This window comes from Pseudopodoces humilis, chromosome 5 (assembly GCF_049639895.1).
Source record: "Pseudopodoces humilis isolate 2021_Gansu_Grassland_sample_001 chromosome 5, ASM4963989v1, whole genome shotgun sequence".
NCBI classification, from domain to species: Eukaryota; Metazoa; Chordata; class Aves; order Passeriformes; family Paridae; genus Pseudopodoces; species Pseudopodoces humilis.
This window is the reverse complement of record NC_142204.1, coordinates 18,708,245-18,732,791: the sequence shown is the minus strand read 5'-3', so window position 1 is coordinate 18,732,791 and position 24,547 is coordinate 18,708,245. Positions and strand designations below refer to the sequence as shown.

The 24,547-nt window shown below is 41.0% G+C and overlaps 1 protein-coding gene across 1 annotated transcript in view; it reads right to left on the bottom strand.

Annotated features, from left to right (window-relative positions):
- Window positions 1–24,547, bottom strand: part of TBXAS1 (thromboxane A synthase 1) — a 229,152-nt gene that overhangs the window by 46,306 nt on the left and 158,299 nt on the right. Inside the window, exon 10 of the mRNA XM_014256837.2 lies at window positions 19,338–19,652. Coding sequence (XP_014112312.2) covers window positions 19,338–19,652 — 315 coding nt within the window. The remainder of the gene's footprint in view (window positions 1–19,337; window positions 19,653–24,547) is intronic.

The following is a 24,547-nucleotide window of genomic DNA, read 5'->3' as shown; positions in this document are numbered from 1 at the left end:
CCCAACCTCAGCACTCAGGGAGGAGCTCCCACTCCCACAAGGGGCTGCAAAAGGAACAGTGAGCACCACCGACTGTCTGGAGTCAGCACCATGTCCTGCTCTACACAGCAGAGAGACTTGCCACTAAAGAAGCACTGAAATATGTAATCATTTGAAACATTCAAGTGCAACAAAATTATCAATGAAACTAATTAAGAATCTTGAGATAATAAGCACTGATGACAAAATGTTCCACTCTAGTGCCTGCCATCATGCAGTCAGGATTTATAATATCAGTCATTTATAAAACTTACACCATGAAGGATCTCAGTACACTTTCCAAACATGTGCCTCCACATCCACATAGTCCTGTTCCCCAAGGTGACTCGAACTACTCATGCACATCCAGCAAAGGTTCCCAGTTAGGGGTGAGGACTTCAGATCATGATGACAGAAATACGAATATAACCGGCACAGTGAGGGGAGAAGATGGGAAGCGCCAGCTTTGGTGTCTGCAGGGCCAAGTCCTGAGGTCTCAGCCAACCCAGCTCTATCACAGGCACCCAGAAGTGCAGGCCACAGGAAGGTGAGACAACAGTGCACAGAGCAGACTTGGGGGTCACAGACTCAAAAAAAGAACAGGGCGCCAGTATTTTATGTCCTGGGATTTTTCAGCAGTTTAGGACAGGAAGTGAACTGGTGTCAGGCAATCAACACTGCAGATGGGTCTTTAAGCAGCCAACATGTAAATGGGTTTTGGCAAAGATACCGCAACTAACAGTCTTTTCTTTTCTTTTTTGTGAGAAATGCCATTTTTAGGTACAGTCAGAGAAATGTTGCCTTCTGCCTGCTACGAGAAGGTGTACAGATGTCGACAGCAAGTTCAGGCGAGTGCCAGGTAGTCAAGAATTGTCACTGGGTATGTGAGCTGCCTCACACCATCTCCAGGCTTTTGCAGGAGGCAGGTTTTGTTTTCTGCTGAGGTTTCCAACGAGCCAGTTCTCCAGCAGACCCTGTCTCTGAGCTCCACAGCTCAGCACAGCCCGATTTTTATTTTGTTTTTAAGTTAAGCCATCTCTGCCAGGCCAGCTCCTCAGCGAGGGGAACGGTGGGTCCCTGTGAGTCACCCGCGCGGCTCCCGAGGAGCTGCCCATGAGACAGGTACAGCTAATCTGGAATGACGCCTGGTAACTGCAACATCTAATTTCAGACTCAAGGCACCAATTTCCCAGTCACTTTGTAGCTACACTGTGTTACCGTAACAGGCTCTCTGCACAATTATCACAACACTTAGTAAGTTATTCATTTCTGAAAGAGCCAAGAAACCTTGTAAATTATTTTCACTTTAAAGAAAGCAGACATAGACATAGTCCCCTCTGGAGTTAGTAAATAGCAGTTTCTAACCCATATTTTGTTTATTATTAATGTTTGACAAATAATATTATCATTAGAATTAAAATATCTTTACTTCAAAAGAAAAATTTAATAAACAAGCAAGAATTTAAAACCCAGGTGCACATGCCATTGTGGCAGTGGCATGCATCAGGCACAGGCACTTTGAATATTTTATACTTCATAATTTTTTTCTTAAATAATTAACTACCTTTAACTACTGATTGTCCAGCCCTACCACTGCTGTGGGTTTAACTACTTATTAACAGCTCAAACCAGCTTTGGTGGTTCTGCTTCTCCTTGCTCTGATTCCAGGCTGTCTATAAGCCCTGCCTGACTTTTAGGTTAGAGATCTGTTTCCTGTCTCACTCTGTAATGGATGTAAATCCATTTTCTACAGCTTTTCCCCCTGCAGTAGACTCAAACAGCTCCAGTTAAGATCTCTAGTGTTCACTGGCTGGACCAGCATTCAGTCTAGTATCTCTCTGCACAGTGGAGAAACCTGCTCGCTCCAGCTGGTGATGTGGGCTTATTTGATTCTCTGTTTGCCTCTTGCAGTGCAGAAATGAAGAGTTAAAATCCCATACCATGGTTTGATTACTGCATTGCTGCCAGAAATGTAGAAATGGACCAGAAGACAAGATGTACTGAGTCACTAAAGAATTGTACCCTTTGGACAACTAATTGAAATTAAACCTGTTCTCCCAAAAGCTTTAAAAAAAAAAAATATTACCAAAAATGACCTGGTCTATAATTATCACCTCATAGCATATTCCAGTGTTGAAGGATATACAAGTGTACATATATTTAGATGCATCAAGATGCACATGAGGGCTTGATAGCGTTTGCCAATGCAGTCACTGCTTAGAATCTGCATATCTGCATGTACACAACAAGAGTCTCATGGCTACCACATTGCTCTGCAAAGTCTAAGTGGGATTAAAATTATTACTTCCTTAACCTGAAATGCTAAAAATGCAAAGGACAGTATTTGGATTTCTACTGAGTTTCAAGCAACCATTATAGCAATTAGCTTTGACTTGATAGAAGATCTGGTAACAATGTTTTCCTACAAAACAAAACCTTAACCCCCAACTTGAGGCAACACTTCCCATCTAATTTCTCCTTGTGCCTTTATAGAACTATAGAAACAGAGAATAAATACATTGACAAAAGGATCTAAGAACACTTACAAATACTTAACTGTAGTAACTACAACACTTGAAACCTGAAGGGCACACTGAGCAAAACCAGGTCTGTAAGATAAGCTCAGTAAGACTTCACACTGGTGGAAAATTGCTTTTAGAATGCTCTATGCAACTCTAATACCCACATTTTTCCAAAGGATGTTAAAAACCCACAAGAGAACTTCTGAAAGCAGGCACACAAGAAATCAAACTTCAAAAGAATATATATAAAAAAATTTTTAAAAAGAACTAATTTTAGGAACACACAGTTTTAACACAAGAATACACTAGTAGGTGATATCACTGTGATTTACAGGCGATATCCTAATCTTTATTTAGGAGAAGGATAATTAACTTTTGAGAAGAGATGAAACAAAACTGTGGTAAATTCACAAGAAACTTTTGCCAGAAAGATTCGGGTAAGAGGGCATGACATATTCCCCAGCTATTTATATGCACGATGTCAGGACTGGTGGTGAGATGAACCCATACAGTAGCAATGGGGATCAAAACAGAGCCCAATTCCAAAGGTCACTTGGAACATTAAAAAAGTTCACATCTGAATGCTGTGGCCTGGATCTATCTATGGTTTTTCTTGTAAAATCAGAGCTGGGAAAAAAGCAGGACGTTTGCTTAGCAGAAAGTCTCTGTGTCCTTGCATTGTTCTCTCATTTAAGTGCACTGCTAAGGCTCCACTGATAGTAAAAGATTGATTTAAAAGACCATTCCACAACCTAAGCAAACAGTGAGCCTGGCTAATGTTACATATCATATCCTCTTGTCATTTACTGCTACTCCGTGTGTTTACTGTGCCTCTCGCTCCCCCTCAGTACCAGCCCGAATTTGCAGCAGAGCAGCTGGCCCTCCGGGGTTGATGGCACAACTGCAACCCTGAGCCCAGCAACAGCAGCCTCTTGATTGATTGTAAAATCACAGCCCTGCTCTCAGTTAGGTTCTGAATCAAAACAACCTCCTCCCAAGGTTTTGGGTCAAGTCTTTGCAGATTTCCTAAATGAGAGGCACCTCTATATCACAAGGTAAACCTTACCTCTGGTAAGATCCAAAATTTAATCGCATTATCTGCATTCCTCTATCAAAGCTCCTTCTTCTGTCCAACAGTGGTTATGAAGCTAGGTGGTGTGAACAAAAAAAGAATAAAAAAATTGTCTCCATCTTTAATCTCTATCAGAAAAGCTCTCATTTTGCATGGATTACTCTTCTTATGTCAAATTCAGTACACAGCATGATGAAAACATCCATGCTCTTCCCATTAGTACGGCAGGAAAACTTAATGGAGTGTGTTATATTTTGCTTTGTCCTTGTCTTACCATTTTTTGAATTACTGGTTTTGCTTTGTGCTCCTAGCCAACATGATAAGTATTGCTCCTTTCCTTCAAATAACTGGACTGTGAAAACAAAGAGGTGTGTCTCTGGAGCCTGATTCTTGGTTTCACTGAGGTCCTACCAGGGCAGCAGAGACAGGCCTTACCACAGTTGCAAGCCCTCTTTTGTTAACATAACAGCAGAAATAAGGTGATGATAATCCTGCTGCAGGTGAAGGATGAGGTTTGATGGTCCACTCCCATTACAGGAACAGGAAAGAGGGCATAAATGTAAACTGAGAATCTGGCTTTGCAGTTACCTTGGATACAGTTTGCAGGATTTATATTTTTAATTAGAGCAAAAGGTAGAAACCTCCACTGTCTAATGAAAACAATCTGTTAAACAAGGTTTTGCCCAATATTTCTAGAACACCAGAACTTGCAACAATGGAACAAGAACAATTAAAAAGATTACTAAAGCATTTTGTCTTGCTTGTTCTTCTTGGTACCCTTCATTTTCAAGTCAGGAATGACATTTTATGCCACCTAATTAAAACAGCTGAGAGGGTTTTGGGGTTTTTTTGTTTGTTTGCTTTTTTAAACACATACACTAATTTATTAATACAAAGAAGTCCTGTGTCCTTGGTTGTACACAAGATTAGACTGAACAATAACATACCTCATATACTACGCCTTTTTCCCCACTGCAGAGTGAAGAAGAGTATGCTTTGTAGGGACTACTCAAAACACTCTCAGAAACAGGTTGCATTTCTGTCCTTGCAGAGGGTGATGCCTGTACATCCTTCAATTTGTGCACACCAATAGATCTGTTGACTTTTGTGTTTTGAATCTCTGATGAAAATCACTGTATTTTTATGTAAGCATATTTATATACTTAAATCCATGGAGGAAACACCAGATGATCTTGCAAAGGATTTCTTGTGGGACATAAGTTAACCAGGACATGCAAATACTGTTCTGTGAGTTCTCTATTTCCCATGCCAAAACTTTTAAATTGTCTGTGCCTCCTGAAGACAAAGGACCATTAATATTACGGGACTTGTAGGTACTTTTAGAGGTTAGTATTTATGTACTGTTTGTACTAAATGAAAAGTGCTAAAATATCGCAGACTATTTAGAAAAGATACGGTATCTTTGCTCCCGCTGTAACAGGTCTGTTGTGCTCAAGTGGCACCGGGTTACCAAACCTAAAGAAAGGAAAATCAGTCCTGTGACAGTTACTGTTCGGGTTAAACATTGTTGAAACCTGTAGGTAAAGCAACCACTTGGTTCTGTAATGGAGCTTATCTGCTCGTTATATTTATCCAGAGGGACAACTCAGGAGGATTACAGCCCCTGTGCAAAGCTGCAGGCGACTGCTGCCATACAAAATGATCGGCAAGGTTTCGTGCACATCACCTGTGGGCAGAATGGTTTGTCAAGGCAGCGCTCTGCACAGAGCTGTGTGCTCAGGGAAGAAGTAAAGCAATCAGAAAAGGAAAACAAAGGAGAAAAGCGCCGTCTCAGTACAGCAGACACGGTTTGGCAAGGGACTGCCACAGTCCACGCTGCTCCACAGAGCAGTGAGCGCAGGAGCTCGCTGTCCTGCTGCTCAGTTCCTGCTGGGATGGGCAAAAGGAGACTGTGTACAGTCCTTGTAAATAAGTAGGGTCACTTCAAAGATATTTGGCTCTATGCCAAACAACCCAAAGGCCCTGAAATTTCGGCCAGCAGCTCAGCTCACCACAGGTGAGCAATGCAAACAGCCAGCAAATTATGACATGGAACAAAATCTGACAAACATTGGCATCTTTCTCAGATGACAACGTGGCCACATCCACAGGGGTGCACCTTTCAGTGTGGGAGTTCAAACACGCCTTTGGCAAGGGATTAAGCACGCCCAGTTTGCACCCAGATTGTGCATTTTGTCTCTCATTGAGTTTGCTCAGGCAACAGGCAGTATTTTAGGTAACTACTACTTCTTGCTCCTCAAATTTCCATAGGAAATTGCTTCTAGTCATGACTTTCTTATTGCAGAAGGTATCAAACACATACAAGAGTTTTAAAATAAAGAACTGTTGGGAGAAATCCCCACGACACAACCTGTGACATTATCTGAAGACACCCGTGCAACTGGTGTCAAGCTCTACCACTTAAGGCATGTTTTCAGCACCCACCTAAGACAGCCTGGCAGTGCATATTTGTCACAGCCAGGGAGTAAAATGCTTTTAAACGTCATCTTATTTCCCCAGTGAATGCTCCTCCCAGCAGGGATCTCTGCTAGCTGGTTTCTACTAAGCACATTGAGCAAGATCACTTCTAAATAATAACTTCTCCTAGAACTTGACTTCCTTGCCCTAAAGCCTGGTGACAGGTATCTGAATGCTGCAATGCCAGCACCATAAAGTACCTACAGCTCAAAGCAAAACATGCTGGAACAGGATGTGATACCCTGGACCACCCCAGGGGTCTGGCAGAAAGCCAGACTTGGGATCAACACATCCAGAGACTTTGATGGTGAAATCCAAGGAGTTTGAACATTTCTGGAACATCCATCACAAGAAAAGCTGGTTGTGAAGATGTACTTTTCTAGAGTGGAAGGGAACAGTGTGAAGCTTGGAGAGTGCTGTAATTCAACAAACTGCAAAAGAGTAACTGTGCTCTCGTGGAAAAACAGTGAAAAAACTCACTTTTGGGTGAAGGGGCATTCATACAGCCTGGAAATTGTGCAGTGAAATTCAAGTAACCCCTTGTGACTACTCCCCCATCTTCCCTGATGCTGAAACAACATCAGAGATATCTGCCAGTGGTACTTAAATGCTTGTGTTTTTCACATTAGAGAGGCAGGAGTTTTGGACCCCCTGATTCCTATACTTACATACCGTTGGAAATTAGCATAAACATCTCAGCTGGCTACCGATGTGATTAAGATGTGCCTCCACTTTGCAATTTTTTCTTTGAAACAAAGCAAAGGCTTTCATTTGTTAAGTGAAAATTCCCCAGTGGAAACCCCTCTCTCTTTCTCTCCCATTTCTGACCCCATATTGGGCACTTTAATCTAATTTTGGTTTGAGGTTTTAGAAGCTGAAGGCTGCTTCTGAAGATCACTGAGGGAAAAGAAATCACTGGGAGGAACGCCACACTTTGAACTGAACGTCCCTGGCACAATGCATATTGGAAAAAGAAAGCACTAAGAACATTTCCCAATCAATGTAGCTGTATTTTTCACTACCAGTTAGAAGAAATGGAAACCTATGGTAAATAATGCTGCTTTGTACAAGTCCAATTACCCTGAATGATAAATTGCCTAATTATTTCAGCTCTAGAATCTTACCCAAGTTCTTTATCCTTTTCTTTGCAGTCACTGTCTGCAGAACAAGAGCGTTTGACTGTTACTAATTAACAAGATAGAAAGATGCAGGACATTTAGTAAATTCACTTCTGTTTAAATCCATCTTACATTATTTTTCCCCACTAAAAGGAAAAAAAATAATAATTTATTTAAAAGCTGCTCTGATGGAGGAAATTTTTCCCCATGACTACTCTATGATATTAAAACAGTCAGCTTTTGTTTTTTATGCTTTCTAGAATGCCAAAAGATTAAAGGCACAGCAAGGATAGATTAACACTTTGAAATTATCTGTAAAGTTCTCTACTTATCAGACTATTATATCTAAATTCGTGACTGCACAAAATCGTCTTCCTATTGTATCCCAAGTGCATATGAACTTGAAACAAGTTTCAAAAAGCAAGAGCTTTTAGAAGTGTTTTGTTCCAGTTCAGTATGCAATGACTTTTTGACATCATGTTTCTTCCTTTTTCCTTCATTTAGATCAACAACAGCAGCAAGGAGTTGTGGATAATAGCCCCATGTTCACACCTTTTTCACTTCTCCATTTTCTATAAATTTAAAGTGTAGCTAGGAGTATTGAAGAACATATTAAAGTTTATGCAAAACCTCTATTGAACCAGAAGATCAAAATAATCTTATTGTATAATCTTATTGTATTCCATCTTTAAACCTGATGATATGTAAAGCATTAAAAAACAAACAAAAACCCCCAAACCTTTTTTTCCCCCCTGCTTATTAACAGAGTCTTCCCTGAAATCCATTTTTTAAGATTTGCGTAAAAGCAGAATATTTTACATATAAAATAATACGAGTATTTTGTTGAATTCTGAAAGCACAGCTTCCATACAGGTGGAAAACATTGAGTCAACAGGAATTGCTTACACAATATGCCTTAATGTGCTATGCCTCAGTGACAGCCAGGGATGATAATTCCTTGGACTGAGAAAGTAATTGAGTTCTCAGTCTCACTACATCTGAGACCTGCCTAAGGATGGTAAGCATGCAAGCATCTATTTATCTACTCAGCCTTGGTTAAAAGCCCAACATTCCAGTCCATACAGGCAACTTCTGGGCATTTCTAGTGTAAAAGTTTGAAGTCTCCCCTGATCAAGACCCCAAATGCCTATCCCAGTGGCCACTGCAGAGGTGAAATTCCACTTCTGGCCAGACTGTTTGCATAGAAACCCTTGTGGGGCACTGACCAAAACATTCAAAACATGACCAGTTATACTGAGGTACAGGTGGACTTTGTTGCTTTAGAGGATTTGATTTTGGGAAAGTCCCATAACCTGTCTTACACAACCCAGACATCAAGTTAGTTAGCAATAAGTAAGATTACAGCCATGGACTTCAGGAGTGCTAACTTCAGCCTCTTCAGGGATCTTCTTGGAAAAATCCCTTGGGAGCAGGCCCCACAAGGAAGAGGGGTTACAAGGATCCTTTCCTCCAGGCTCAAGAAAGATGCATCTGAATGAACAAGAAATTGAGCAAGAGACCTGCATGGATGAATAAAATCTCCTTTCGTTACCCAAGCTCGAGCAGAAAGCAGGAGATGCAAGGTCAGGCCGCTTAGAATGAATATAAAGAGGTTATCAAAGTAGAAATGAGACAAGGAAGGCCAAAGCTCATCTGAGGGCAAGAATTAAATCTGGCCAAGAACATCAAGGACAACAAGAAAGGCTTTTTCAACTACATCAGTAACTAAAGGAAAACAAAGACAATGGGCAGAAATTGATGCACAGGAAATTCCACCTGAATTTGAGGATGAACTTTACTGTGCAGGTGACCAGGTACCAGAACAGACTGCACAGAGAGGGTGTGGAGTCCCCCTCACTGGAGATATTCAAAAACCATCTGGACACAATCCTGTGCCACATGCTCTAGGATGGCCCATCTAGGATGCTTGAACAGGAAGGCTGGACCAGAGCCCCCTTTGTGGTCCCTTCCAGCCTGACCCATTCAATAAATACTAGTGAAAAATTGTTCTCTGAGACAATAAAATATATTAATTGATTTGAAATGGAACAGTCTTCAGACAGGATGTGTTTTCTATGTTTCTTTGTGTTTTCCTGACTACTCCCTTTGCACTAGTCTTTCTATCTGGCTAAGTAAGGAAATGTTCACCCGTATCACTGGAAGACCACTACATTTCTAGAGCAAGGGCACACCCAGAAATACCACCTTTCCTTTCTTTCCATGTTAAAAAAAAGCATAAGATGAATCAAGGCAAACAATACAAAAGCCATTTCATGCTGATTAAAAGTACCAAAATCATATTGTTAGAAATGTAAATTATTTAAATACATATGTTCTGCCAGAGTGGTAAAGAAGGGGGAAAAAAAAAAATAAAAGTAGAGAAGGTCACAAGAAGTTCAGTCTACCCAAAACGGCTTTACATAATCATGAAATGCAAACTAATTTCCACTCCTTCTGGCACCAGCTCATTCAGCCTTCCCTTTGAATGCTTATTGACAAATAAATGGACTGGTTACTTCCTATTAATGCTTCCTAATTTATGTACATACCTGGAGGAAAAATTCCATTTTGACCTCACATTCATATAAGCTAAGATCATTTTTAAGCTATGAATATGATGAATACAATTTTAATTTATTTTTGGTTGCTGCTGGGGATTTGCTGTTTCTTAATAAATTAGGCATGTGTTCTCCTCAGCTCAACTTTTGCACCTTATACATTTAATATGTGCAATTCAGGAGTCTGTGTGAAACTTTCAGATGAAACCTTCTTTTCTTCAGTCATTCTTCTCTCCCTCCTTTTCTCTCTCCTTCAAGTACAGGTGTACAATCAGGATTTGTTCTATCAACTGTTCCCCAATACATCTCCTTTTTTCCTTTGCCCATAGAATCATAGAATGGTTTGGCTTTAAAAGGATCTTAAAGCCGATTCAATTCCAACCCCTCTGGCATCAGCAAGGATCTCTTCCACTAGACCAGGCTGCTCAGAACTCCATTCAGCCTGGTCTTGAACACTTTTCAGGGATGAGGCATCCACATTTCCTCTGGGCAACCCGTGCCAGTGCCTCACCACCCTCACAGTAAATAATCTCACCTAAACCTACCCTCTTTCACTTTAAAGCCATTGCCACTTGTCCTGTCACTACAGACCCTTGTAGAAGGTCCCATGGAAAGTCCTTATCATGAAAGTGGCACTTGTTTTCAGAAATCTCAAGATTCACTATTGTCCTTAAAAGGAAAAATGCTGTTTAAGCAAGATTTTACTCCTTGGTCTTGAAAGCCTCTCAGAAGCAGACAGTTCAGTAGAGATTCCTGCAGCAGAGGAGGATGCCAGGGCTGGGCCAACACCTTCATGCTCTGAAGAATCTCCCTGTCAGTCTGGGGACACAGAGAGATCTCATCCCAAATGAATGTTAACTAACATAAAGCTTGAAAATGCTTCTCTGTTTAGCTTAGTAGTTGATATTTCCCAGGAGACAAGTTCCTGCTTGACGAATGCAATTGGCTGCCAATGCTGAGACACAGTGTGGGGTCCTGACAGATATCCAAAGCCACCCTCTCATTTGTAAATTCTTTCAAGGGCCAGATGATTTAGTTTCTCTGTTTTTTTGCGTTGAGGTTGTGCCTATTGCTGGCTGTTTTCTTTCTCTGCTAAGTATTTATCATACAGCAGTACATAACTTATGGAAACTTTTAGTGCCTAACTTCCATGAGAAAAAAAAATAAATAGTATAATACCTGTTATTATTGGCATTATATACCAATAATAATTCTGGGCTTGACTCCTACTTCACATTGAAAAACACCTGAGGGCTAGCCAGGCTGCCACTCAAAGAACAGGCACTTACACCTGTGAAGGCATTCCCATTCCTGAGAAGTTATGGCATGTTCACCTCTTTCCATACCATATGTATCACTGGCTTGCCTGGTGAGAGTATGTCCCTCCCAAAGTCATGGAGAGGAGCAGTGGTGATTGATATTTATTGTGGCTTGGGCTTATCTCCTTGCTCTCTTCTACAAGGCTCAACTGCCTGGTGCAAAAATTGGATCTACCAATTCCACCTGGGACTTTGTTCCACCCTGCAAATGATGTTAACTATCTGCAGCTAAAAGGTTAACACTGATATGAAAATAAAAATTGGACATTGCTTTGGTATTAATTTGGCTTGCTTTTTCCCTGGAGGAAGCTTGTTAATCACCATACACAGGAGCAGGTAGGATATGAATTCTGAAGAAAATTTTAACCAGTTTCTTGCTCAGCAGTTATATTTTTCCTTAAATTAAAAGCAAATATGCTCTTTTCTCCATAAAAGCTTGAAATGTAAAGGGGGAGAGGAGGAGGAGAAGGAATAGAAATACATGGAAGATGCATTCTTCCCTTTACTTCCTCTTTAAACAAATCTGTCTAATTACATTTAAAGTGCTGCATTATTAACAACTTCACCATTAAATGTTCCATGTCACCAGAAAAATTTATTCTTTAACATGAACCCTGCAGCAGTGATAGTGGGTCAATTATTATGAGGATGGCAAAATACCAAGAAAATTCAGGGGTGAAAATGAATATCTGTCTAGCATACATTACCTGAAACTCAGGTTTGCTCAAGAATAGCAATAAGGCAGAGTCACTGAGCAACATGTGACATTGCAAGCAAAAGACAAATTAGTCTTCATGGGCAAGAGACTGGTAGGCCTGAACAAATGGAAAAATAAAAGGGTTTTGTTTTTCTCTTTTCTTTTTATTTCTTTTACTTGGTTGAAAAGGAATAAATGAACTCTGCAGTGTCAACAGCAACAAGTTCCTTGAAATAAAGACACATTAATCATCTCAACACCACCTCATTCCAGGCCACCTATTCTCAGCTGTGAAAAGGATTTTCCTAGGAAAGAAGTAAGGTTTGGAAAAGTCAAGGAAGAAGTATAATGTCAAGATACAATTGGGGTTTAAAATGTGGAATTTGTTCCTATAAGTTAATTGTAGACTTTTCAAAACAGCAAAGCCAAGCCATTCCTAAAAGATACCCTGACTTACCAATTGATTAACTGAACTCTTTGCATATCATAAATAAGCTGTCTCTCCAGAAAGTCTTTACTATCTCTGAAAGTCTTTATCTCCTCTGCAGGCATCTGTAAATACAGTGTAAGAACTACAAATGGCAAGCAAGAATTGCTCTCATGTGGATCCTGGCTGGTCACGCTCTCCCTGCCTGCTCATGCTTCAGCCAAAGGGTGACTGTGGCTGCCTACAAAGCACAGCTTCTGCAAAGCAGGAACAAGCAACAGGGATCTTCTAGACAGGACAACGTCTCTGCCTGGTGCTGGGAGGGTGCCTGGGGTAGTAAGCCACCTGTGCAAAGAGACATCTGCAAAGGCTCACGCAGTGAGAAAACTGAGCCCACGCTTTTCCACCTCGGTGCTTCCCCTCAGCATTTGAGCCTAGGAACAGGTTTAGGGCAGTGGAAAAACACTTGGTAAGCTTGGACTCATGACTTTTCTCAGGATTCCTCTCTTTATACAGCAGAGACACAAGATGGTAAAGAGACCAAAGCCCTGCGTCTCAAAGGTGCTTAAGTGGCTGAAATTCCAGAAGAGAAGTCAAAATAACCTCTGCCTAAGAGAAGTGACTTTGGGTCTCTTGAGCCCAAAGCCTGCATTTCAAATCAGTATATTCTACATATTTACAGCAGAAGAGAAATTCAGGGAAAGACTTATTGTCTTCCACCTTAGCTACCTTTGACCGGTACGTACAGAAGCACCATAGGACTGAGATAAATAACTGATTTCAGACACTGAGCAACTGCATGAAGAACTGTAGAAATATAACCTAACAGTACTCAGTCTCTACGTGTTTAAAAGCATCTCTCTGTTTGTTTAAAACAAAACTGATTGCTGACAGCTGACATTCATAACTGATGTGAGGCTCTGCAACACCTTCTTAAACAAATAGAGAAATCAAAGAGTGTAATTTCATTCAAGAGAATAAACAGCAACAAAACACATTATTGACTGTGCTTCCTGGTTCTGTATGTTTTGTGTGTGCATGTGTATGCATGTGTAACAGCAACTCTCTTCTGTAGATGTTTTTCTGCACACTATTTACAATTCAGTCTCCCTTGATAAATGTAAGGCTTCACCGTCAGCAATATTTCCTTAGTAAAGCTTAGTCTCTGTAGTTGCAAGCTTCTGAGAGCACAGTGCCTTGAGATACCACATGAAAGGCACCAAACTCATGCAAATTGTTGTAGTAATTCCCTGACAGTGACATCTCTCTGACTTTCACCTCTCATTTTCACTAATGCTCAAAGAAAATCGTCTGTGCTACCAAGGAGACTCTCTGCATAGACTGCTTAAAAATCTAAACTACTCAATCAGGCACAGAGACACCATAAAAATGGTCCTACCTCTCTCTGCTCTGCTCTAGAAATTTTATGGGAAGGGGAAATTTTGAAATGGCAAAATCTCTTTTCAATAAGCCATCTCCATCAGACTGCAGAGGTGTTAGTGAAGGAGCTTTTCAGTGTGAAGAACAGAATCATAAGTCAGTGTAAAGTTTAGTACTATTCCACTCAAGTCAGTGATGACAACTGCCCCAGATAAGCAGCTGCCACACCCATTATGTCTGATGAATTACCAAAATCATCAATCATAAATTAGGAGTTTATGCATCAGTCCAGTTCAACCTGGGCTATTCACAACTCACCACACATAGCAGTTAAAAAGGAATTAAACAGTATTTTTTCATAAACAAAATTATGGATTGCAATGATTCTGGGGTAGCATCAGTCAATATTTTTGACATGAAAGAATACAGATGAAACATTCTGATCAACATTTTCAATTATACATATTGAAAATATTCCTGGGCCCTAAAGCTATACAAAACCAAGTATTTATAGGAACTGGAAGATGTCTTTATATCAAAGAAAAATCTCCAAGTCTCCATTTAAATAGAGAGAGAGTATGGCAGGACTTTGAATTTTCTTTAAACTTCACTGAGGTGAAAATGTTGGTAAGTCACACCAGCACTGAATTGTTACTCTAGTACTTTGTGTGGATAGGAAATTTGATGGAGTAGAGACATGCTGTGTCTTAGCCTGCTCTTCATTCCTCTCACACTGATGTTTCTAAATGTCATATCAAGCAGTGATAAGTAAGAGTAGTACAAAGCTTTTTTAAAATAGAAGGGAAAACACAGTTAGTCTTACAGTCTCCAATGAATACCTTATGGTAATAGCTGCTCTTTCACGCATTCGTTTTTATTTACTTCTCCTGACTCCTGCGCTCTCCTTCACCTTTGTCAGGGCTCCTGAAAGATTCCTAGGCATCAGCAGCAAGGACTAGTGAGCTGCTACTCTGTCCTTCACCAGACCTGAAGCCTTACATATCAGTGCAGCAACACATACCAGATTCTTTAAAGGTGAATGCAACTTTTTCCTGTGGTACTTTTAGTAACAACAGGTGTTTATAGATATGAGCTAAAAATCCCAAAAACTTGTAGCACCAAGTCTGCCCGTTTGTTAATGCAGGGCTTGGTTGTCTATTACTGAGAATATGCAGTAAATTATTCCTGAAGGTGAAATTAGAATTCAGGGAGCTCCTGCTCCAGGCTTTTCTATGCTCTGCACCATCAAGTATGGATTTCTTTATTGCATTGAGACAGAGAAGATCATTCTCATACCTCTTTTGCTCTCCTTAGCTGCCCCAAGCATGCATGCTTTCCCCCACCTCAAGAAAATTACCTAGTTTCACTGGTTTAACCTGATGTGTTTACTTTGCAACAGATCAGGAATACATACCTACAGCCACTCACCACATTTCACCTCAGGGAAACAAATAACTTCTTACGAGAAGTTAGCTTGATCACCTATGTTTTTGCACTCTGTTTTGTGCCACTACTCTTCCTGTCTAAAATTATGCAGTCCAGTAAAACAACAACAAAAAAATAATTTATAATTGTGAGTGATTCAGGCTTGAGAGCAGGGAGAAGGAAGGGAGAGAGATACTTAAATGCTAAAATGGCAATAGAGGTAAAAACGAGAGGCCTCACATTAAGGGAATCCCCAGCATGAAGATGGAATTTTTCATGCCCTAAGCTCTGGGGCTTAGGACATAACACACAGAGAAGCTCAGAGCACACAGTGGCACTCAGAAGCAAGTGATCGTCTGCTCAAAAGGAACGTGTACTCCAGGCTTGCTATGATTTTGCCAAGCACACACACACAAACAAAAAACAACTTGCTTTTACATTGATAAAATAATCAGTCACATGAGCAGAAACTGTTCCTAAATATGTCTTGTGAAGGGCTCTTTAAAAACTCTGCACAGGGATCATTTTTGACTGAAACGGAGAGGGTGAACACCATGGGTGCATTCTTTCTCACTTGGTGAATGTGGATAAAAAACATCTCTTTCACAACTGTATAGCCTCTGACAGTTCAGGGTTAGCCGCAAACGCTGTAAAAATAATCTGGTCTTGAAATAGCAGCCTTTCTTTTTTTTTCCCATGCCCTCCTTTACTGGTATATACCAGGCTTGGTTCTCAGCTGATGCACATCACCATACCTGTACTAATACCAAACATGCACCAGTTTAACCCATCTGAGGATCTGACCCCTCTCTGCTGTTCCAGATCTGTGGTCTCTGCAGAAAGTAATATTATTTTATACAGACACAGCGGTAGGCGTCCTGCCCCCACTAGTTCATATTTAACTCTCTTTTCATCTTGTTTATTTTGCTTTCGTGGTATCAAAGCAAGCTGCACACCCAGCAACAAGCTTGCAGCAAATAGGTGCATCTTATTTTTAGCAGATTGCCCTTCACAGAGCACACACTATACTCCCAAGGGATTTATGAAGAGGGTCAGGTCAAAGTCTCTGTAATTTGAATTTTTATTTGTGTGTTAGATGAATTATGCTTGTCTTTTCCACTACAGTTGGAGCACACACAGGGATTCAGAAGTAGTATGGGAAGATGCAGTGTATGGTGGCAAGTAGTCACCACTCAGTATTTTGTTTCTCTGCTTCCCCAGAGATTAAAAGCTCTGTACCCTCTTTCCCTACACCCTGATGACCCAGACAGAGGTGAGGGGGTAATGTCCTGCCCTCTACAATAACTGAGATTAGAGGCTTCTCCTACTTGCCAGACTCTAAAGTGGGCCAGGTGCCTCTTCTCACTTTGAGGGAAAGAGACACCATGAAGCCTCTACACTGAGCTACCTATCAAGAAAAGACCTAAAAAGTCCTTTTTAGCAAGCAGATGAGGATGGTCCTGGAGGTACAAAGAAAAAGATGACAACCCATGACTCACTCAGACACTGTTTTCTGAGAACACGTGCCTGGGAGTGCCATCTCCACAGTGTATTCAGGTTGTGTGGTGGAGATGGGAAGTAAGATCTCCCAAGACAGCCCTGAAGCAAATTTGGCTGGACACAACAGAGGTGGATAGCATGGTCCTGTCTCTCCTTGGGGTATCTGACTCCCAGCACTGGACCAGACACTTCCAGCACCTAGCTTTGTATCTCTGCACCACGCTGCAGGAGTCTGCACCATGCCTGCCCAGGGATCTCTAACACAGCAGTGCCTCAGCTTTCTCCATGCTCTTTATGCTTTCCCAACACACCCACCATGCAAGACAGACAAATAAGGATCACATCAAAGGCAGGGGTGTCTTCAAGTACAACACCCAGAGCCACCAAAACACTGCTGTATGCCCAGATGGACCAACCCTGCTCCACTACTGGCTATTACAAGGTCACCATGCTTTGCGTTTTTGACTGGTGTGCCAAAAAGCTGGAACTGTGCCTATCATTTATAGCACCTTTTCTCAGATGGCTCTCACATGTCTTTATAAACTTTGGTAAATGAGTATATAAATCACTCTGTCCACCACCAAAGTACAGTCATCTCTAGGATGATACACAGCAGCTGCTGTAAGAAATCAGAGTGCAGCTCCAAACCACAGATTAGGGCAATAAAACATGCTGCATCAGGCACCTGAAATGGTTGGAGGACAGAAGCGGGACGTGGTGGAAAGCATTTTGTATTTATAATTACCTGAGTATAAATTTGGCTGAAGGGGGAGCTGTGCTTAATACTTGCATATCTGAAAATCAAAACAGTCTTCCACCACATGTCAAAACAATCTGACTGTATCATTCCCCATGTTTTGGCCCTCTAAAGCCCTTCCTTTCTGAAAATTACCTTGATAAGAGCAAAGCTGATGTGCTGAGTACAAGCAATAACCTAATCAAATTTCTTAGCAAGTGACTTGATAACTAACTGTGAGCCTGTAGCTTCTGTGTCCCCTCCCTTCCTCTTTCCTGCATGACAACTGAACACAGCATCTATATATACCCAGCTCCAAAATAGCTTCTGCTCCCATAACTTGCAAACCGTTCACATAGATCTCATTTTCTAGGCTAAAAGTAGTTAATTGCAGTCACTAAGGGGACTGAACTGCTACACTCTTTTCCTTATTCTGGGATGGGCTCCTTGAGCAGTGTATTGCCCCCTCCCACCCCCCTGCCAAATCATGAACTGTGTATAAAAGGAAATCTTTTGAAGGATGGGGCTGCACAGATCAGATCTACAAATTTCCTGTTATCAGGGGCTGCAGATGAATTGTTATCCTTCTCTCCCTCTCTTCTCCTTGGCCATACAGCCATATAGGAACCATCTAAAGCTAAACCTGACAACTCATAAAGTACAGGGAAGTTATTTGAAAGGTACTTCCAATCAATGACATGGCACAGCACGGTTTGGGATGAGGACACCATTTTGAGTTGAGGCACCCACACAGACTTTGTACAGAGCAGAAATTCATTTGAGTGCCAACTCTCTGCACTGACTTCTCTGCCACAAGTGTCCCTAGCTTCATAACCTCTCCTACATAGTGCAAAAGCTGAAATTATTAGCAAAATATTCATAGAGAACCAAGAGAGTCAAGAATTAAGCATTTGAATTTGATTATTATTGAAATATTACTAATAGTGAGTGGCAGCTCAGTGAGACCATATAGAAGCCAGGGTCCATTTTGTTCTCCAGCTTGAATCAGAATCACACCCACTGCAGTCCTCAAGTGCACAGCAAGGCCTCCTTTAACTGGAACTGGACCAGACCAACTGCTAAAGGAAATCTGGTACAGAGCTAGACTTTAACTACCCCAAAATAAACTTCTGAGGTGCATAGAGTGTGCACCCAAGAGCCCCCACAACCAGCTGTGCTGGATGATGAATCTGTGCCTACATGGGCACACTACTTTTTCATGTAGACATGGCCATATGCATGGACACCCCATGTGGAATATCCTTAAGGAACCACACTAATGACTGATTGAACTCATATTTCTACACAATTTCACAGAAATGTTTACTATTTCACATCCCCATCTGTAGAGAGATATGAATGGCATCACACACCTATCCTATTGGATACCTCTTCCAGCAATTTCCCTTTGGTTTCCTAGGCTGCCAGCTTTCAGGAATTGATGAGGAAATTAACCATATTTTCCTTGGGCCTGCATAGTAGGGGGTTCTGTGTGCAACTCTGCCCCCAGCATTACCCAGTAAACTGCCCATACTCCAGGCCAAGTTGCACCTTCACGTCTTGGCAGGCCTTAACAAAGTCAGCTGAACTCACCAGACAGGAGGGCACAATTAGGCTTGCCACATATGAATGAAACAAGTAAACAACTCCAGCTCCTGGAAACAAAAATCCCCTTGGCAAATGCAGATAGTGAAAGAGAGGTAATTTGAACACAGTATAAGAGAATTAGATACCATGATTTTTTTTAAGCTTACACATATATTCTGCTGCTAGATATAAAAAAAAGAAAAAAAGAAGATTTAAAACAAAACTTTGAAGTTTATTATTTGTAAGAACACTATTTATGTTACTACAAAGGTAAGTAAATAAAATTGACCACAAAAACAATAGAAGCATTTGTACAAGAGGAAAAAAGAGAAATATGTAATTTTAAAGCCTGACAATAGCTGGTTGATTGCAATAATGTAATATTTTTTTTAAGGTTAAGCATTCCCTATGACACCAAGTTTCTAGGCCATCTCTCGTGTTAATCCATTTACATTACCTTGTTCCCTGCACAAAGCCCCAGACCAGCATATCATACTCACATGTTTTGCAAAGAATTCATCGACCTCCCAAAGCACCTTCTCCTGGCATTCTGGGTTGGTGGCCAGCAAGTAGGTGGCAAAGGACAGCGTGCTCGTGGTGGTCTCATACCCAGCGATCAGGAACAGGAAAGCCTGGCCTGCTATCTCATCCTCTGTTAGCGTCTTCTGAGCCTTTTCAGATGGGGCCGTGCCAACTGGAGTCGCTTCATCCTGTCTGAGAGCAGCAGATGGGCCGGGCACATCCCAGCACCCGGCTGCCAGGGAGTCGGCTGAGTCGCAGGCATCGAGCATCCACTGGAGAAAATCTCTGCGCCTCTGCAGAACACAGCAGGACGGGGAACATGAAGGATGGGTCACAGAGCAATGTCTTCCATGGGGGATGGAAGCAGAGAGCTACATCCTATTTATAGTGCATGCTTGGCTTCTACAGAATGGCCACCAGCCTTTCACCAAAAGAGGAGGCTTCTATAAATTAGCTGGAAATGCCACAACTAACAGCCTGTCATTGCTTTCTTCCCAGTGAGATGAGACTGATCTCCCCCAATTCACAACAGGTACATTATGTATCCTTCACAGAGGATTGCTAATGGCCAGCTCTACACAGAGCTTATTTTATTCTTAGGCTGAATTCTTGGCACTTGCTGGGAATCAGGGGATTGACACAGACACTGTACATGCAGGCCCCATGTGCCCCTGCCAGATGGAGGCAGCACAAATCATGCTTGGAGGAGTTGCTCCATCTGCTTGGATGCACCATCCTGGTTTGCTCATATGGTCCAAAGCATGGAACTCACCATCTAAGTTCAGGGTTACATCTACAATACTTTCTGTACCAGCTTAGCGTGACAGGGCTGAAATCTAATCTCAGTAAATTGGGACATCTTTTTATGAGAAAGTACAGTTATGAACACTTGTACCAAGATAGCCTCTTTTTTTAACAATTTTTTAAAAATGTATTTGTAGAACCATATTAAAACAGTAAGTATTCCACTACGACAAAGCTTGTTTGGGTGGTTTGCCTTTGCAAAATGCCCACTGAATAATTCTAGTGTTATGAGAACTGCTTTTTTACACTGGTTTCTGACACAAAAGCACTAATAAACAAACCTATGGCCAGGAGTGAGCTGACTCCAAACCAGGGCAGACAGCAAGCTTGATTAGGCTTTGAAATATAGCCCAAAAGGCTTGAATTGACTTTTGCGAGTGGGCATAATAGAATTGTGCTGAACCTAAGCCATAAGGCTGTGTGATTGATTTTCAATTCCTCAAATACCAACAGAATACATGATAGCTCAAGGACTTAGAAGTGACTGCGGTACCAGAACATGACAACATGTGCAGTAGGATGGACAAAAGAAGGGACCAAGCTTTTCTTCAAAAGATAAGAATATGCTGTAAACTGTATTTATCTGTTAAAAAACCCCAAAACATGTGAATGGTTTCTTGGATCTGATGATTGATAGATAAAGTAGAAAAAAGAAGGGCCAGAGAAAAGGACAGGCAAACAAAATAAGAGTAAGGAAGAACTAATTAATTATAAATGTCAAACGACTTAATCAGATTATTTATTTTTCACATGACATGGGAAAAGAGAGCAGTGAGACAAGAAAACAGAAGAAATACTCAGTGTCCTGTGCTTAGCTCTGCTGCCAACAAACTGTTCTGATTGATCTACAGGCAGAGAGGAATAGTTATTTTGGGGTTTGAATAACACAGGGGATTGTCACAGTGCCTCTTTAACAGCTCCTTCCCTCCACCCCAGAAAACCTTTCCATTATGTACCTAGTACCCATAAGCATCTTTCACCCCGGTACACCCAAAAATCAATGCTCCAGATAGCAGCCAGTGCCAATCACCATCTGCTGAAGGACTCCACACATTCACTAGTCAGACTGAATCACCTCCAAGGCATAGGAGACGTGCTTCTCCACCAGTAGGTGAACAAAAAAACGTTACAGACGTTGTGCTCTGCAAATAAGCTGCAGCTCTTGGAAACACTTCCTTGGGCCTAGACTTACTCACAATTCCCACCAGTATGATAGGATACCCCTGCTCCATTATGTTCCTGTGGATTGGAGGAAGCAAGAGTTCATGCAGGCTTCAGCTGTGAATAGCTGAAAATCTCGTTTAATTTTTCCAGGAAGGAGAAGTTTATTCATGTCATGGGAGTTCATGTATTGCACAACTCAGAGTCCAACTCTTTAGCATAGCCTTTGCTTCAGGGATTTCACTGGTATATGTATTTTTATTAGGCCATTTTTAAAATTAAAAACAAAAACAACAACAACAACAAAAACAACAAACGTAAACCAACCAAACAAACCCCAAAACCAAGAGAGTCCTCTTCCAGTGTGTTCATTAGTGTGTGGATAAACCAATTCAAAGTAGCAATGAACCGCATCTGTAGAGACAGTCTCTTTATCTGCAAGACTAGCCACCATCACCTAAACTACCTTCATAACATAAAAACATATAATTACATTCCTATTCAGTGGAGTTGTAGCACTGTTAGCCTCCTGCAGCTCAAAAGGTGTAACATTTTCTATGGTTCTGCATCCATCCTTCTCTAGCTGTGAATTTTCTTGTAAACAAACCCATTGCCCTCTAAGGGATTGCTGTTCCCAGTCATGAGCTGTTAGACGAGCCTGGTCTTATATTTAGACAATACACTCTCTGGAGACCCTGTAAGATGTTTCTCCAGCCTTAAACAAAATCAGGTCCTGGCCTTTTACAAAGCACTGGGTTACTGCTGTGATAGCAAAGTAATAATCATAATGACTACTGAATAAAATTTCATTCATGAGAATTTTTGCTGAAAGCAAACTTAATGAATACTAGCACAAGTGAATATTCCCAGGAATGTGCTCTGAAATGCCTTTGTGGCCATTTTGAGGAGCTCTTTTTATTACTCACGTAATGTATTTGGTTAGGAATTTAAAAGCTTGTCTTGTTGCAGGATCTGTTTTTAAGGTCATCCTATCCAGAAACAACTGGATACCTGATCTGTGCCATGTAATTTGCTCACAGGTGAGCAGGGGTTGCTAAGAGCAATGCCTTCATAAACAAACCTTGCAAAAACGACATTCATTTGTAAAAACAACTTGAATAATAGGGGGGAAAAAAGCATAACATTAAAGAGAAGCAAGCTTTCTTCCAAGATAATTCTCCACAGTGGAAGAAGCAATATTTCAGCAAAGCTTCTCTTCCTTATGCTTTATTCTACTTCACTTTAGGCATCAGTATAGAGTGCCACATAAAAAAATCATCATCAACCCAAGCGAGAGAAAAAGATTTCCAGGGTTATAACAAGTCATAATGAAACATATTTTTTTCTGCACCATCAGGATGGAAAAATCGCTCTGATTCCAAAACCTAACAATGGCAATAGAGGCAAATACTAGCATAAACCCAAATATAATTGGATTGTTAAGTGCTAGAATAAAGGAAAAGGCATCTTATGAAAATTCACAGGGGGGGTTTCTCCACTTCAGTTGACAGCAGAAGGAAAAAAAAAACACATTAAAAAAGGCTTTTTTTTTTTTTTTAGTTTGACAACAGACCAGGTACTTACAGTGCCACTGCACAAAAACATTCTTTGGTCATCACATCCAGCTGCTGGCTTCCTTTTTCCATCAGGGACATTTGTTTGATTTTCCTCACAAAAAGCAGAAGCCCATAATAGCCTCCATCCTGTCCTCTGATGCTTGCATAGTTACGATACAATGGCCTCAGAAACAAATTCCTGCCACAAAAGAATGGCGTGCTAATGCGATGGACACTTGATTTGCCCCTGTACAACACAGACCCTGCCATTAAGCCAATGATAATTGAATGGAAAGCTACAATTTGAACAAAAAATATATAATCTGAATGTGGTGTGGGACAGGGTGAATGTCTAACTTGGTGGTGACACAGACATCCCCTTTGAAATATATAATAAGACAAGCCCCGCTTACAGCTTCCCCAAGATAGACACCTTGCAATATATTTCCTGACACCAGTGTTCTGGGCGGTATCATTCCTCTCATTAGTCTCCTTAAACATCACCTGGCCATGCAGAGAAATCGCTCTGCACAGAGGCGTAACGAGCGGTGCGCTGGAAGAATAGACGTGCGCAGTGCTGGGGAAGGCCAGGCCGCCAGAATCCACCTCCCCTCCTCAAATCACGGCTTTAAGTTTTACAGCTGTCAGAAGAAGAGAGATGTACTGCTCACACATGAGATGCAGCATGACTTTTCTCACAGGATGCAAGAGTCTGGGCTGGCAGGACTCCAGCTCTCACCATCCTAAACAGGGAGTTGTGGTTTCATATCTAAGACTGACATGCCAGCTGACCTCCTGGCAAATTCACCGTGCTTTGGGGATCCAGGGGACCCTTGGTAGAGAGATTAAGGCTTTTGGGAGAGAGATTAAGCTGTTTAACTTCTCTGCAAGCTGCAGTAAAAAAAATACTTAAGGAAAACTACCAAATATATATCAGTTTGAATTTTAGTTCTTAATGTTTTAATTTAAATTATGTTTCCTGAAAATTACACCCAAATTTTGTACCGCTCTGATAGTTCAGATCTGCATTTTGAGTTCAAAGGAGCCCAGAAACTCAAAAACCTACTTTATGATGAGTTGAGAAATCAAAATAAATTACGTAATTGGTCGGTAGTCTGTAAAGCACTTACTATGATGTACAAGTCATGCAACTGTGATGCTGCTAACATAATACCAATCACAATAAACTGTACAGACCCTCCTGGTCTTTCTCAAATGCTCTCATTCAAAAAGGAAAAAAGATAGATTTCATAATCCTTATCTATCAGGTAGAAAGCTCATATCTCATATTATTTCATATATTATTGTACAAACACTGTTATGTCAATGTATCTCCAGGAAGCTTTTCATAAGCTTGATTTGGCAACCATCTTTTTAGGGAAGACAAACTTGTATCACCCTGAAGTTACCAATAAAACACTGCAGTAGCTACCCAGATAATTTTGAAAAAGAAGCACAAAATGCAGTCCCACTAAAACTATAATTTTGCCAAACTTCTTTGAAAGGATCAGATTCAACCTCCAACTCTTGCAGGCTTCATTTGGTTTCTCAACAATTCACACAAAAAAGCCAGTTTCTCTGCCAGTATATCCAATTTCAAAACATTCCAGAAAGAGTGTCCTTTTGCCTTGTGTTTGAACACAGAAGCTCAAATCAAATGAGAGGCC